General features: G+C 43.5%; 1 protein-coding gene across 2 annotated transcripts in view; it reads left to right on the top strand.

Annotated features, from left to right (window-relative positions):
• PDE8A (phosphodiesterase 8A) overlaps positions 1-9,297 on the top strand; it is a 2,294,608-nt gene extending 2,285,311 nt beyond the window's left edge. For both annotated transcript variants that reach the window (XM_078684749.1, XM_078684748.1), the window contains exon 22: positions 8,142-9,297. In XM_078684749.1, the coding sequence (XP_078540875.1) occupies positions 8,142-8,248 (107 nt within the window). In that variant the 3' untranslated portion in view covers positions 8,249-9,297. The remainder of the gene's footprint in view (positions 1-8,141) is intronic.
• The last annotated feature ends 6,518 nt before the right edge of the window (positions 9,298-15,815 follow it).

The following is a 15,815-nucleotide window of genomic DNA, read 5'->3' as shown; positions in this document are numbered from 1 at the left end:
GTCAAACAGCGCGCTATCAACTAGAACAGGATTATTGCAACACTTTGGAAATCAGCTGTCAACAGCAGGATCCAGGAGCTTCAGGCAGGGAAAAGATAACATTCTAAAAGTTTTTTTTCCTTGGCATTTATTACAAATCCGTCTTCACCTTTGAATTTTATTTTTATTAACTGTTAGAAATGGTTGTTTCTAACTTGTCCCCTTTGTGAGATACAGTATTAGAATTGTAATCTTCTACATATAACAGCTAGACATGCCACAGTGAACAAAAGCTTTTGTTCCTAGTCTGTGTAAGAACATGTTAATTTTGAATTGCTGCATGTCTTCCTTTTAAATACCATGCATCCTGCCTTGTGGACTAAAATGCCTATATAGAGGTGACTTATAAAAAGAGGTTTTGACCTTTCAAAAGGTTTAGTATGACAAGTGGAATTTTACAGTTTTTAACTGCTACAGTCAGGCTAGGCCTGATGCAATGTTTGCACTACCACTGTTGTGGATTGCATAGCAGGTGCTTCATTCTATTAGTGAATAAATGGACAAGCTGATAGATCCTTTCGGGAGAGGTTTTCAGCCTAAACCTCCTAAGTGTTATGATTAGGGCTCCCAGTTTTACATTTTTACTGATTTTTACAGATAAATACAGACCGAAAACTATTAATTTTCCTGTCTATATTGTAAATACAGAAAATATGGAAAATAGGCTTTCTTTGGATGATTTTTTTCTATTGTCAATCATCAGTGCTAGGTCTGTAGATGTACCGATTGAGAGCTAGGGGAGATGAACAAATACATTAATTTCCTAATTAAGCTTAATTAACTACAGATCTACAGTTATTGATGCTATTCTACAATGCAAGTCAGAAAACGCTATTGCACTGTATACTGCTGAAACCTTTTGGACATTTAAATGTGAGCATACATTTATCAATTAAATAAATATGGAAAAATGCCCATTGCAGCTTCATTTATATAGAAAACACAAAATAAAATTGGATAAGTACAGAAAAAGTAGCAAAAAATAAATATGGATAAATAGACAGAAATGTTGAACAAATAAATATAAGCCCTAGTTATGATTCAAAAACATTAGTTTAGAATCAGACAGTTTAATTCAATATATCATATCACATTAAAGGTGCTACAAAAACGACGCAGTGAAAGTGAGTGGTGACATAAGAACATTTGTCTCTATCGGCTGATAAAGACTCAAAATAAGAGTACAGTGTGCACATCTTGATAATCATTTGGTATATTAATAAGATGTGTAGGGCACATGGCTGCCCCAGTGATGGGTCTTCCCAGCAACATGCCTTCCCAGCGACATGCCTTCCCAGCGACGGGCCTTCCCAGCGACGGGCCTTCCCAGCGCTGGACCCAGTAATCCAGAAAAGCAACAGAAAGGACAAAGAAGCTACTGAGATATCTGGGTGGCGAACAGCCATGTTTTAAGTTTTTTTCTTAGATCATGAGACATGCTGTTCCAAAGGACAGGCGCCAAAACCCGGAAGGAGCGACCTCCCAATTTCATTCTCTCAAATCGGGTGACCACTGCTAGATTGAGTTCTGCAGAGTGAAGAACTCTGGTGGAAAAATAGGGCAGCATGAGTTCTGACAAGATGGGGAGCCCCTGAGAAGTGCATAATCTTATGGGCGGGACTGAGAACTTTAAACTGGATTTGCTGCTCTATCTGCAACCAGTGGAGCTTCAGGATTTCCCAAGAGGGACAGAACATAGGAAGACCAAACAGAAGTCGGCCTGCAGCATTCTGGACTGATTGCAGCCTCTTCAGAGTTGATTTCCTATAACCCAGATATAGGAAATTGCAATAATCAAGACGTGACAGGGCGATGGACTGAATGATCATCTGTTGACTTGAAAACAGTATATGATAAGTTTGAGGCTTTTGGGGAGACTGAAGCAGGAGCCTGAGTTCTCACTTGCAACTTAAAGGAAAAGGAGTCGTCTAGCTAGATGCCTACGTTTTTGATAGATGATTTGGGTGGAGGGGGAGGCCCCAAAGCTACCGGCCACCAGTGATCACACAGCTTCTAGTTGTGCTTGCCGAACAACAAAATTGCGCTTTTATTGGAGTTAAGTTGGACCATTATAATCCATCCAGGTGGCCACTGCCATCATACATTCCTTAAACTTAACAGTGTCTTGAAAGGCATCTGCAGAGAAGGTGACAATAAGTTGAGTATCATCTTCATGTGATACTATGGAAATCCCCAAAGATTTCAAAAACCCTGCCATGGGCATGACGTAAATGTTGAACAGAGTAGGGCTTAATGAGGACCCCAGTGGGACCCTGTGTTCCAATTATTTTGATAAGGAGGAGAAATAAACTGAAAGGAGCAATTACTCAGAAAAGAGACAAACCAAGATATGTTGCTGCCGACACCTATATCGCAGAGGTGCTGAAAGAGCACCTAATGTGATACGGGGTCGAATGCTGCACTCAAGTCGAAGAGAATAAGGGCTGCCGAACCTCCCTCTTCAGCTTCTCTTATAAGCGATTCTGTAAATATCAACAAAGCGGATTCAGAACTGTGGTTCGACCTGAAAACATTTTGGGACTTGTCCATATCAGTCTACCAGTTAATTCGTCGAACTATCAATGCTGTTGGGAGTGATTTATCAGGGTCATCATCAGGGCAACAAAGAGATGGTAGCAGCCTGAAAGAAAGTATGCACCCTAATCATAGTAGGAGCGGATACAATGAATTATGTACTGAGGAAAACCTACCTGTGTAAAGGGTAAAATCACCATATGAAAAAGAATGGATTAGGACATTAATGTAGTGTCTGCAAAGGATACATAAATATGAAGTCAGAGGTCAAAACCTTTTTTCATCAATCTCACATGTGCATTGCCAAAGATTATGGTATGGGTAGAACACTAAGAAAGTCCATTTTACAAAGTAAAGGATTAAAATTTGCTATGATGTGTATCACCGTATGAAAACTGAAGAACCAGGGCATTAATGTAGAGTGCATAAAATGCTGAGTAATGTAAGAGATGCCACTTTCAAACATCTCCATGGTATTTATGCAACCCCAAAATACTGTGGTGAGCAAGAGATACCCAATAGGTAGAGTTATGTGAATGTATGGTAGCACTGGGATAGCACTTGTAGTAAACCAAAGGCTTAAAATTCTACTGCATAGGTTACCAATAATTTATTTATTTTATTTTGAAAGTTTTGTATAGCGCGAACAAGATCTTTACAGATATCAGAGCGCTTCACATAGAAAAGGGGAGCATGAGGGAACACAGTCAAACAGGTAAGTAAAAATGCTAGTAGTACAAACATGTGGTAGCCAAGAAAATCACATAAATCACATAAATCACATATATCATTAATACATATAAAACAAATAAGCCACGGGGTCGAACAATGAGTACAGAACAGTGCGGAGTCTTAACAAAGTTCAGAATAGCACTTCAGGTGTATTTAGCCATGAGGATAGCTTTTACTTCTTTCTTAAACAGTGTAGTGGAGGAGATAAGCCTCGTTTCGGGGGGGAGTGAGTTCCAAATCCTGGGTGCCATTCCTGAGAAGGAGCGTTTATACGTTTTTTCCTTCCGGAATCTTCGAGGCTTCAGCAGAAGATTGTTTGTGCCTCTGGTGTTTCTAGAGCCTCCAGAGATTGTCATCTTCTGAGTGATTTAGCTTGGTGAGCTCATGTGGACAGTTTTGTGCGTCATGCAGGCGATTTTCAGATGTATTCTGGCTTCGAAAAGCAGCCAGTTCAGGTTTTTAAAGTCAGGGGAGATATGTGAGTGTTTTTTTGAACCAGTGATGAGTCTCGCTGCAGCGTTTAGAGAAGCTCTTAGTGGAGCAGTAGTAGTTAGGGGGAGTCCGCAGAGGGCGATGCTGCCATATTCTATTCGAGGGATGACTAGTGCTTGTACTGCAGTTCGGAAGTCATTGGAGGGAGGAAGGGTTTAAGTTTCCTCAGGGTATTGATTTGGTAGTTCGCTCCCTTAGTTGCCTTGCTGATATGTTGCTGCATGTTGCGATTGGTGTCAAGTGTAATGCCTAAGGATTTTGCTGAGTCTACGATGGTGGGTTGGACATTGAGTGCAGTTAGGTCTTTAAGCCAGAGTTGTGTGGTAGAGATCTTGGCGGGAGGTGAGATAAGAAGGAACTCTGTTTTCAGAGCATTGAGTTTGAGATGATTATCGGCAAGCCAAGATTGGGTGCTTCTGATCGTTGAGTTCAGGAGCAAAATGTCTTTGGGGGATTGTAATTTGAGATATAGTTGGGTATCATCAGCGTACATGTGAAAGTGTATATTGGAATCTTGTAACAAGGTGGTGAGGTGTTCCATGACTAGGTTGAACAAAGTTGGGGATAGGGAGGAATCTTGTGGGATGCCTAACGAAACAGGTACACCCGAGGACATCAGGTTGTTACTCTTGAATTTCTGCGACCTGTTGTGTAGAAAGGAAGTGAACCATTTGAGGACTGTCCCAGATAGACCCATTCTTGTGTTTAGTAGTTCGAGTAATTTCTCATGCTTAACGGTGTCAATAGGTGAAGAGAGATCTAGAAGGATGAGGAGACAGGTATCATTTTGATCTAGCATTTGAAGGGCGTTGTCAATTATGTGTGTCATAGCCGTTTCAGTGCTGTGCCCTGCTCGGAAGCCTGATTGATGAGGATTGAGGAGGCCAAACTGATCAATGTGTTTAGTCAATTGTAGTTGTGTGCATTTTTCCAACAATTTGGCGAGAGTGGGGATATTGGTAATGGGACGGTAGTTGTTTAAGTCAGAGGGGTCGGCTGTTGGTTTCTTTAGTAAAGGCGTGACTTGTCCTACTTTGAGGGAGTCAGGGATGGTTCCTTGTTGAAGTGAGCTGTTGATAATTTTAGTCCAGAGTGGGAGGAGTAGAGGGATAAAGTCCTTTACAGCGTTAGCAGGGAGGGGGTCTGTGAGGTGATTGGATGGTTTAATGGTGCTGAGCAGTTTCCCTATTTCTTCTTCAGAGTAGGTGACAAAGGATGACCATGTGGCATTGTTTTTTCGTTCAGTGGATGCTATGGAATGAGGCTTGGAGTAGAGGCTTGCGTCAATGATGAGATCACTCTTTATGTTGTCAGTTTTTTGGATAAAGAAAGTGGAGAAGTCTTCACAGGAGGGAGCCTCGTGCATATTGCTGTGTGGCTGGGGTTGTTCCTTGCATTGAGTTCTGATTAGATCAAACAGTTTCCTCGGCCTATTCCTTGCTTGGTCGAGCTGGTGGCTGAAGAAAACTGTTTTTGAGCGTTTAATTTTCCTGAAGTAGGCGTTTCTCTTTTTCTTCAGTGTTTTTAGATGCAGTGCAGAGGGAGCTGATCTCCACGTGCGCTCTGCCATTCGCATGGCTCGTCGGTCCTCGTTGAGACTCCCATCATACCATGGGTTGGAGATTTTGGAAGATACCCTTTTTAGTTGCAAAGGTGCAGCCTCATCAATTATTGTGGTCATTGCGTTGAGATAGTGGTCAGTCAAGGATTGCACGTCCGAGATGCCGGCAGGGGGAGCTAGGAGATTGCAGCTGTTAGGGGGTAGAGAGTTTGGTTTGAGTTTTTTCAGGTCTCTTTTCCAAATTTTGGGCTTGGTGGTTTGAGCCGGGTTAACTTTTACTTTTTCATTGATGTAGAATGTGACAATATGATGATCTGACCAGTCGCAGGGTTGGATCGATTCGAGTTGGATAGAGTCTTCTTTGGAGATGATAAGGTCGAGGATAGAGCCTTTCTCGTGGGTCGGGCTGTTGCATATTTGGGTTAGGGCAAGGGCCTTGAGGAAATTTTTAAGACTATTTACCCCCGCGTCATTGTGATCGTTCCAGCGGAGGTTGAAGTCTCCGAGGTATATTTGGGTGAGCTGCCGTCTGGAATAGGTTGAGATCATATCCATGATTTGTTGGGAGAAGATAGCGTTGTCCCCGGGTGGATGGTAAATGCCGTGAAGCGAGCATATCGGTTTGCCCTCACTGATAATATCGAGGCATATGTATTCACATGAAGTTGGGGAGGGTAGGGAGGAGGAGGTGACTTTCAGAACAGAGAGGTTGCTCCTGTGTATACATGCGATTCCACCACCTATTTTGCCGGGCCTGTCAAGTCTAATGATGTGATAGTTTGGCGGGACCAGGATGTCCATTATAGGTGTAGAGGATTCAGTTAGCCATGTTTCAGTCATGATGATTAGGTCAAGGTCCAATGATATGATGAGATCAGCGATGGCGGAGGAGTGTCTAGAGGCCGATCTGCAGTTGAGGAGAGTGCATTTGAGACGTGGTGTGTCAAGGGAGGTAGAGGGTACTAGAGAGAGGGGGACTTTTCTAAGGTTATTAGGTATGGAGCTTCTGTTCTTTAGTGTAGGGGGTCTGAGGGGATTAGAGTGTACCGTGGGAATGGTGAGGTGTGTGGCGGATGAGTGGTGTAGGGGAGCTGGGTCATAGGAGCTGAGTTACCAATAATGCTGAGAAAGCATGTATATAAATCAAAGGATTAAGCCCTGCTGTATTGTGTACCACTTTCCATGAAAATGGTAGCCAATTGCTTCCGCAAGGCTGCAATAAGCACCTTGAGTTATGGTAATGTACTATGCACTGGGATAGCATATATGGTAGACAAAAGGCTAGGAACCCTGCTGCCAATAATGCTGGGATAGTGTTTGGAAAAATCCCTGCTGCATAGGGCTTGCGTGAAAAAGGCTTAGTGCTGGAAAATGATCATCCTTCGTAACCTCCCCTCCCCCTTTCCACTCTACACCCACTGAGATTTTGGCATTTGAAAAAATTGTTATGTAGGAGATAGATTCTCTGAGTAAACAACATAGATATACACACTACACTATAGGTCACGCTACAAATCCAGCCATTCACACACTAAAAAATAATCCAGAAGTTGTGATTAAACCAGCTGACAAATGGGAAGGAAGGCATTGTCATTCAAAACAAAACTGATCTTCACTGAAGTTGCCGATGAGTCCTGCTACATGAAGGTCGCATCTGATCTTGTGAATGGTATCAGTGGACTCATAGGGTATCTCACATGCATATGCTTAGACCAAGGTTTTTTTTTAGTAAAACAATGTTTTCTTAACTAGTAAGAATTCTAGAACCCCTGTCATGAATCCCCCTCCCCATATCAGTGAGACTGCAAAACCCACCTGGTCCCCAGGGTCATAGGGTTGCCCCATAATAGTTTGTGCAGTCCACTAGTAGTATTTAACATCCAGCCCCTGGGTAAGCCATGTACCATATTCTAGGGACTTGTAGGCAAGTTAATTATGTCAGTTATACGCATGCACATAGAGTCATGTTTACAGGGGGAGCACAGACGCTTTACTGCTTGTTAGCATGCGTAAAGTGTGCAGAGTTCTAAAGCCAACAAAAATATAGGGTCCACCAAAAGTGAAACATCAGGGATGGCCCCACAGAACAGGTGGATTTCCTACAAACACACATACGTACATGTGTGTCTGTCTGTCAGTCAAACTCCTGATTTATTGTACTATGGCCTGTAATCCTAGTCAGCCTTCAAACAGATATTTCGGAATTACTGTGATTGTTTATGCTGATTTACATACACAACGCGTTTGGTAATGCACTTATGTTTATGTAGTGAAATACTTTACACTACACTCAACTCTTTATGATTTTTGTAAGCTCTTTGATGATATTCCTATTGTCCATCGCTTATATAATAACCAATTTATATTAAGCTCGTAAATGTGCGATCTAAGCTCGATCCGAGACAGGTTCTTGCTATCAAAATCATCAATTTGTTTTCCAACGACATTTTATTGGTGTTTAAACTTCGAATTTACAAGCACTTCCACAGTCATCAGCTCACCCGAACAAAATCAAGTGTAACTAATGTCCTTAGCAATGTGAAATGTTTTGTTTTATTTTGAACTATCCAAATAAATGTGCAATTGCTCTTTAAACTATTCGGTTTTTGGAAGTAGTTCACATCTCCAAAACCTCATCATCCTTGTGTTTATTTTTGAAATACGCGAAAGTAAAAGTTAAATGTAGCTATTAAAATATGTAAATTTATTTTTTCAAAAAGGACTCTTTCGATTACTGTTTAGTTGTAAAATATGTAACAGCTTGATGTTTCATTTTCTTTAGCCTTTGCAGACCTGCCAAACATAATGCAGCATCTTGACAATAATTTTAAATATTGGAAAGGACTAGACGACCAACATCTAAGAACTCTTCGGCCACCACTAGATTAACGTGCGCCCTTTATAATCAGACATTCATGGATTCTCCTTGAAGGTCACCTCCACTCTTGGTTTTTAAGATATGTTTTGAACTGTCTTATTGAGAAAAGTCTTGCTGACAATATGACTGCAAAGGAATCATTACTGGAATGATAGCTGCAGGCTGCAAGTTGGCCATCCACTCAACACCGTCAAGCTTCTCAGACATCACATCGTGGCCCCACAGTTCCAGTTTGAGACATCTTATTATACCGAAAGGTGTTCCTGAAAGATATTGCTTTTAACCTCAACTTAAGGCGGAGAAGTAAAATCGTCTCTTTTCACAGACCGTTTACGAGAACACTGTACATTTTTTAAGCACTTAGAGGTGAAATATTTAAGACATTATTATAACGCAGCATTTCATGAAGGAGTTTTTGATCTTTGAAAGATAGATGCAATCTATTTTTTCACATAACTGAAAATGCAATTGTTCACTTCTGAGCACTACTGATATGTGAGATCTTAAATTTAGTAATTTAATGTACAAATAAAATGACTTGATCATTAGCATCTATGATTGAAATGTTTTATTTATTTTGTTAGATGTTTAATATTTTCTATGAATTTATAAACAAACACCAAAGCAGACGTTAGATGCATTTCAAATTTACATGATTCATAATCATTAAAATATATGAATAATGTATAGACCTTTTATTTTCATAATGCAAATTAAAAATACTATAAAATGACACATTTGTATTGCACTCTAAGAATAGATGCTTATGGTTAAATATTTTTAAAATTTCTTTCAATTGCAATCTGCTGTTTTAATGAAGGCTTTTAAAACATAAAGGAGTACACCATTGGCATAAGAACAAAGGTAATTTCAGTAAACTTTGGTAATGGTATAATGTTTATTGGGAGGTGTGCTATGGTCAAATCAGTGTGAGATTCTTGATTTACTCCTCCTAAGTGTTAGAATTCAGTTTTTGTCAAAGTTCGGCCTTATTTTATACAGTATTTCTACAGCGAATTCCACAATATGAACGAATTAAAAATTAAAAACATTTCAAAATGTTGCAGTCTCCGTATTTCCTTTGTAGTTGAAATGATTGGCTCTACATTTTTACAGTTGTAAATCTGCACAACTTTAATAACAAATTCACCCTCAACACAAATAAAAATGTGTACTTCTGATGGATACTTCTACCTGCAGATTCCTCACCTGTTGAATAATCCCAAGCATCTAAGACATCTAGCTGCAGAGTTCTTACTTTTGAATTTCCCAGGTGCCAGACTGGATCCAGAAGATTTGTTTTCAAGCAATACCCCTGTGTGCCGTTTGGTGGCATTGGTCAGCTCCACATGACATTGTCTGCATCTTCCACGCTGGAAGTGATGTCCGCATCACCTATATAGGGGCCACTTCGGAACGCTGGAATCAGTACTTTTCTTTCCGTGCCTGTCAAGCCCTGAACTGGGAACAGACCTTGCCTCTGTCACTTTTTGACAGTATTTTATGACCCTTTGTTTGTCGACCCCTTTTTAGGTCTAGCATATAGCGGCAGCGTGCATGCGCTGCTTGCTCTGCGAGGCATGCAGTAATGGAGTATGAAGTCGAAGCTCCACCCACTCTCTGCCCATGTTTTTAATTGGCTTGTGTCATTGTCTTTCGTAAATGCTGCCTTCAGATTGATTATTAGGCTCGTTAGTCCCTCCTTATTATGGCTATGTTGTCATTTGTACCCTCCCATGGCTACTGGCCCCTTTATTTTGAAAGTTACAAAGTACATATATGTGGTTTAGACGGTGAGCACTACTTTGTCCGTGCCCCCACCCGCACTCCTGTTGTTGGTGCTTCTCCCGCTGTCCACGATGAAATGCAATAGGTCTCGCGTAAATGTGAGACCTATTGCATTGCAAATGCTTGTTTATACAGTAATTGCTCATAAGCAATTGCTGGTTAAAGGAAATGTCTAATTCACAAACCAGACACAATAGTTAACACTATTGCTAGTATGAGGTAGCCACTATTTGAAACAGGAACTGGAAAAAGTCATTTCAATTGCTTTGGAGATCTCTGACAACTTATGTTGCTATGTCTTGAATGACGGTCTGCATTTTAAGCATCATATTTACAAATTCTGAGCTTGTGGGTCACCATCCGGTGAAATGTCAATAACCAATATTTAAAAGTAGACATGATTTCCACCACATGATTTCTGACGAGATGACGTCCATGTGACTTCATGTGAAGAACAAAGGAAAATTGTTGAAGCTTAATTCGGCGACATCGGGAGTCTTTGGGTGGGCATACACAAAGGCTCGTATAAGGAAGAAAGCAACATGTAGAGTGGCTAACTGCACTTGGAACTGCTGTATCTAGAGCAGTGGTGAGCTGAGGATCATTGAGCTTTATTGCACACGTTACACAATAAGTGATAGATCACATGTGATCCAGAAACAAGGGCAGATAATAAAACACCCCGTATTGCAGATGAACAAGTTACTTACAGCTAACAATATATCATTAAGAAATATAGGTTAGTTATAGGTTCTTTACCTTAGAATTACCCCCAGACGTCAGACTGGATCCGGAAAGTTTTTCGTCAGTAGTACCCTTGCGCGTCGGAAGGTGGTATCTTTTGACTCTGCGTTCGTCATTGGCGTCGTGGTCGCGGGGATGATGTTGCGGTAACTACATAGACGCCGCCCTGACGTCAGTTCTGTACAGGACTTTCCAAGCCGGAAGCGCAGAGCCATGCAAGACACTGACAACTGGTGCACAAAACTAGGGCCCTGAAAGGAAGTCCTTAACCCTAGAAGTCAGTTTGCAGAATGGGTAGAATGGGTGGGGTGGTAAGGAATCTATACCTAACCTATGTTTCTTACAGATATATCATTACCAAAGGTAAGTAGCTTGTTCATCTGAAAGAAACAGTTAAAGATTCCTTACCTTAGAAAAGATACCCCAGCAATTCCAACCCTGGAGGTGGGTCTGCGAACCGAGTTCACACCAGAAATTTCTGGAGAACAGAACGGTCAAAGAAGCCATCTCTCCGGACTTGGCTGTCCAGGCAGTAGTGTTTAGTGAACGTGTGCAGCGATACCCACAAAGCTGCCTGACAGATGTCATTAAGGGGGACTCGCCGTCCCAAAGTAGTGGTGGCTGCCGTTGCCCTGGTGGAATGGGCGCACAGTCCCACTGGAAGCTCCTTCTTTGCCAAAGAATAGCTAGCTTTGATGCAAAGAAAGACCCTCCTGGAGATGGTCAGTTTGTGCACGGCCCGACCTTTCTTAGCCCCCAAGTAACCAACAAAGTGCTGGTCGTCCACCCGGAATTGTTTGTTGCGATCCAAGTAGAAGGAAAGCGCACGTTTTGGATCCAGACCGTGGAGCGCCTCTTCCTCTTTTGAAGGATGCAGAGGCGGAAAGAAGGTGGGTAAAGTGATCGTTTGGCCAATGTGGAAAGAAGTAACCACCTTGGGAAGACAGGAATGTCTAGTTCTAAGGATAACCTTTTCCGGATGGACAGCCAGAAAGGGAGGCTTGGAAGAAAGGGCGTGCAGAGGTGATGGCCTCCAGAAAGGCAGTTTTCAAAGTGAGAAGCCTGAGAGGACAGTTATGTAACGGCTCAAAGCGAGCTCACATAAGATATGTAAGAACCAAGTTCAAGTCCCACTGGGGCATTACAAAGGGAGTAGGAGGAAAAAGATGAGAAATGCCCTTCAGGAATCTATTTACAACAGGGGACCTGAAAAGAGAAGGCTGATCAGGAAGCCTAAGGAAGGCTGAAATGGCTGAGAGGTAACCTTTTAGAGTACCCAGGGCAGCGCCGTGCTGGGCCAAAGAAAGGAGGAACAAGAGAACCTCCGAAAGAGGAGTGGAAAGGGTATCCAGAGCCTTTGCTGTGCACCATGCCACATATTTGTTCCATCTCCCGGCGTATACCGTCTTAGTGGAGGGACGCCTGGCTCGCAAGATAGCATCACAGACTTAGGGAGGCAGGTCAAACGACGTCAACTGCCGCCGCTCAATCTCCACGCAAGGAGGAGGCTGGACAGGTTCGGGTGGAGGACTGTCACCTGCTGCTGCGAAAGAAGATCCTCCCGAAGAGGCAGTCTGATTGGCAGATTGGTGGACATGTTGAGCAGCTTGGGATACCAGACTCTTCATGCCCAGTCCGGAGTCCCAAAAATGACTTGTGCCTGGTCGTGCTTGATCTTCTTCAGCATACTGTGCAGAAGTGGTGTAGACAAATAGAAGACCGCAACTCCACTCGCTACGAAAAGCGTTGCCTAACGAGTGCCGCCTTGGAAATTACAACACGCAGAACTACTGACATAGCGTGTTCTCTTCTGTGGCGAATAGATCTAACCAAGGCTCTCCCCACTGCTGAAAGAGATCTTGCACCACCTCCGAGTGAAGACGCCATTCGTGATCCATCATGCACATGCAGCTGAGTTTGTTCGCCCTCGCGTTCAGGGAACCTGCCAGGTGTTTAACCACCAGGGATATGCCCTTATGTTCCAACCATGCCCAGAGGCGGAGGGCCTCCTGACATAGAGTCCACAACCTCACCCCGCCTTGTTTGTTGCAGTACCACATGGCGTTGGTTTTGTCCGTGAACACCTGCACTACTGTTCCCTGGACAGAGGGAAGGAATGCTTTGAGTGCAAGACAAATCTCCCTAAGCTCCAGAAGGTTGATGTGGAGCCCGGACCCTGCCGGAGACCAGAGGCCTCTGATCTCCGCCTCCCCCATGTGGCTGCCCCATCCCAGAAGTGATGCATCGGTCACCACTGTGAACTCTGGTTCAGGAAGGTAGAGGGATCTGCTGTGGACCCAATCCTGGTTCGTTAGCCACCACTGCAATTGGTGTGCAGTGTCCTCCGAGATCTGGATGCATTCGGACAGGTTCCCCTGATGTTGTGCCCACTGGAACCTCAGGTCTCAATGCAGAGCCCGCATAAGCCATCTGGCATGGTCCACCAGCAGGATGGTCCACTCTCGCCCATATTTTTCATTGGCTTCTGTCTTTGTCCTTCGTGAATTCTGTATTCTGATTGATTATGAGGCTTGATTGTCCCGCCTTATGGCCATGTCTGTCAGGTTATGCTCCACAGGATCCAGTTGCAGCAGAAAAAGGTCCACCTCCTGATATTACCAACACCCCTATAGGTATACTGGGTGCTCGAGGGATCAGGCGAGGGAAAGGATAGGGAAGGGACAGCAGAACCTGAAACAACAAAGGACACAGATATAAACAATAAACAGATTTCAAAGAACATCTACTCTCATTAGGTCTATGGGATATAGCAGTCTAGAATCCTAAAGAGTCTACCCAACGTCTTTAGATGAAAAGCATATCTGAAACCGAAAACTAAGCGTCATCCACATGTTACTTCATATATGCCATCCAATCATATAAGCTAGTTCACACTTCTACATACCCCAGGGTCTGGCACAGCAGCAGAAAAGCAGGATTAAATTAAATGAAGACAAGTTCTCCTGAATTGTTTATCATCCAGGATGAAGTGAAAGAAAAGAGTTCCCTCCAAAATAAAGATTGTCAGTTCCAGCACAATACATGGTAATATGCGGTAAGATTCACCGCAGATTTGGCTATGTGATTCCAAAAGCAAATGTTAACAAAGCACACAAATTCCCTCAAGTGCCACGATATATGTGTGCTTAATCTGCCTTGGTATAGAACCTCCGAATCCGGCAACAAGAGGCAATCAAGCATACCCTGAAGTACGCGGTTCCTTCACCGCTGTACTCCGCTATGCGTCTGCGTCTGCTGAGTTTCCAAAACAGTCATGCTGGTTAAAAAGCCTCCGACCACCAAACACGGTAATATGCGGCAGCCGCTCGCAGTATTCCGTTATGGCAACATTCAAGCACAATACCCCAGTAATGGCCGTAACCAATTACCAAGGCTACTCACGAATCAGGGTACAATCTCGAAGATGTCCAGAACCAAGATAAGTTCCGATGCGCAGCTTGAACTACGGCTTCCGCCACCAGCCGTCACTCCCTCAACCGAAGAAGAGCTGTGATCAAAACAGAATTACGCGCGTTGGCCTGCACGCGCACGGCGACTTTATCCCCTCCCATTAAGCATCATGGAAGTTGTAGTTCTTCCAGGGAATCGCAAATGTAGACACCGCTACACCCGATCCCTGACAGGAGGTCCCCCTCACCTGGCGCCACCTAGGGCCAGGCTTCATAGGAAACCATCTGTGAAAGGTGCGAACAGCCCTCGGAGCATGCACATTATGGCAGGGCAGAGTCATCCTCCACCGCATATCCTTTCCAAGACACCAGGTACCACAGCACACCCAGTCTCATCCTGGAATCTTTCATACTTTTGACCTCGTACTCCAATCCCCCATAACACTTCACAGGCGGGGCAGCACGTCTACGCGCACCCACAGCAGGTTTCAGGAGATTACAGTGAAACACAGGGTGTATGCGTAAAGAACCAGGTAGTTTCAATTTGTATGTCACCGGATTGACTTGCCTAATAATGGCGTAGGGTCAAATGAACCTAGGATGGAATATACTTCGCAACTTGAATCGAATGTTCTTGGTGGACAACCACACCTTGTTGTCCACCTGATGCTGAGGCCCATCACTCCGATGTCGGTCTTCCCATTTCTTATAGGTCAGTTTGGCCTGTACCAGATTGGCCTTAAGCTTACGATGCACTGCGTGTAGTTTCCTCACTTGAGACATTACAGAGGGCTGATGTGCCACCTCCTCGGTAAACGTGACAAGCAAAATTCAAGCGTCATAACCAAAGTTAGAACGGAAAGGAGAAACCCCGATACAACAGTGCCATGCATTGTTGTATGCCAGGTCCGCCAACCATAGCAGCTCAAGCCCACAGTCTTGTGCTTCCTTCGCATAGCACCTGAGGTATTTCTTCAGGGTTTGGTTCAGCCGTTCTGTTTGTCCGTCGGTCTGCGGGTGGAAACTTGTGAATAATGCAGAGTAAATGTGCAACACCTTGCACCACATCTTCCAGAACCTAGCAATGTATCGGGGTCCCCTATCAGACACAATTACATCAGGTATTCCTTGTAATCTGATGATGTTACTCAGTAGTAACTGCGCTGTCTGTCTGGCCATACGAAGGTTTACACAAGGAACAAAATGCCCCATCTTCTATATTGGTCATCCACAATGACCAATATCGCTGAATTCCCTTTCTCCAATGGTAACCCTGTGACAGAGTTGAGGCTGATACTTTGCCATGGACGATCTGGGGTGGGCATGGTTATGAGCTTCCCCTTCCTCCTGATATTCTCAGTTTTTGCTCTGGCACAGTCTTCACATCTTGCCACCCAGGAGGTGACATCCCTGCTTAAAGAGCTCCACCAAAAATGGCGTTTTGTCAGCTGTATGGTCTTTCGGGTTCCTGGATGACCTGCCAAAGGAGACACATGACACCACATGAAAGCCTTCTTCCGGTGTTCAATAGTGGGAAGGTATAGTCTATTCTTGCAAAAAGGTAGTCCGTATTTCACTGTGCGCTCCGTCTCCTTCTGTGCCCATACTTCCCATACTGCACTGGATGCATGATTAC

The sequence above is a fragment of the Lissotriton helveticus genome, chromosome 3_2, assembly GCF_964261635.1.
Source record: "Lissotriton helveticus chromosome 3_2, aLisHel1.1, whole genome shotgun sequence".
Lineage (NCBI taxonomy): Eukaryota > Metazoa > Chordata > Amphibia > Caudata > Salamandridae > Lissotriton > Lissotriton helveticus.
This window is presented reverse-complemented; position numbering and strand designations above follow the sequence as displayed.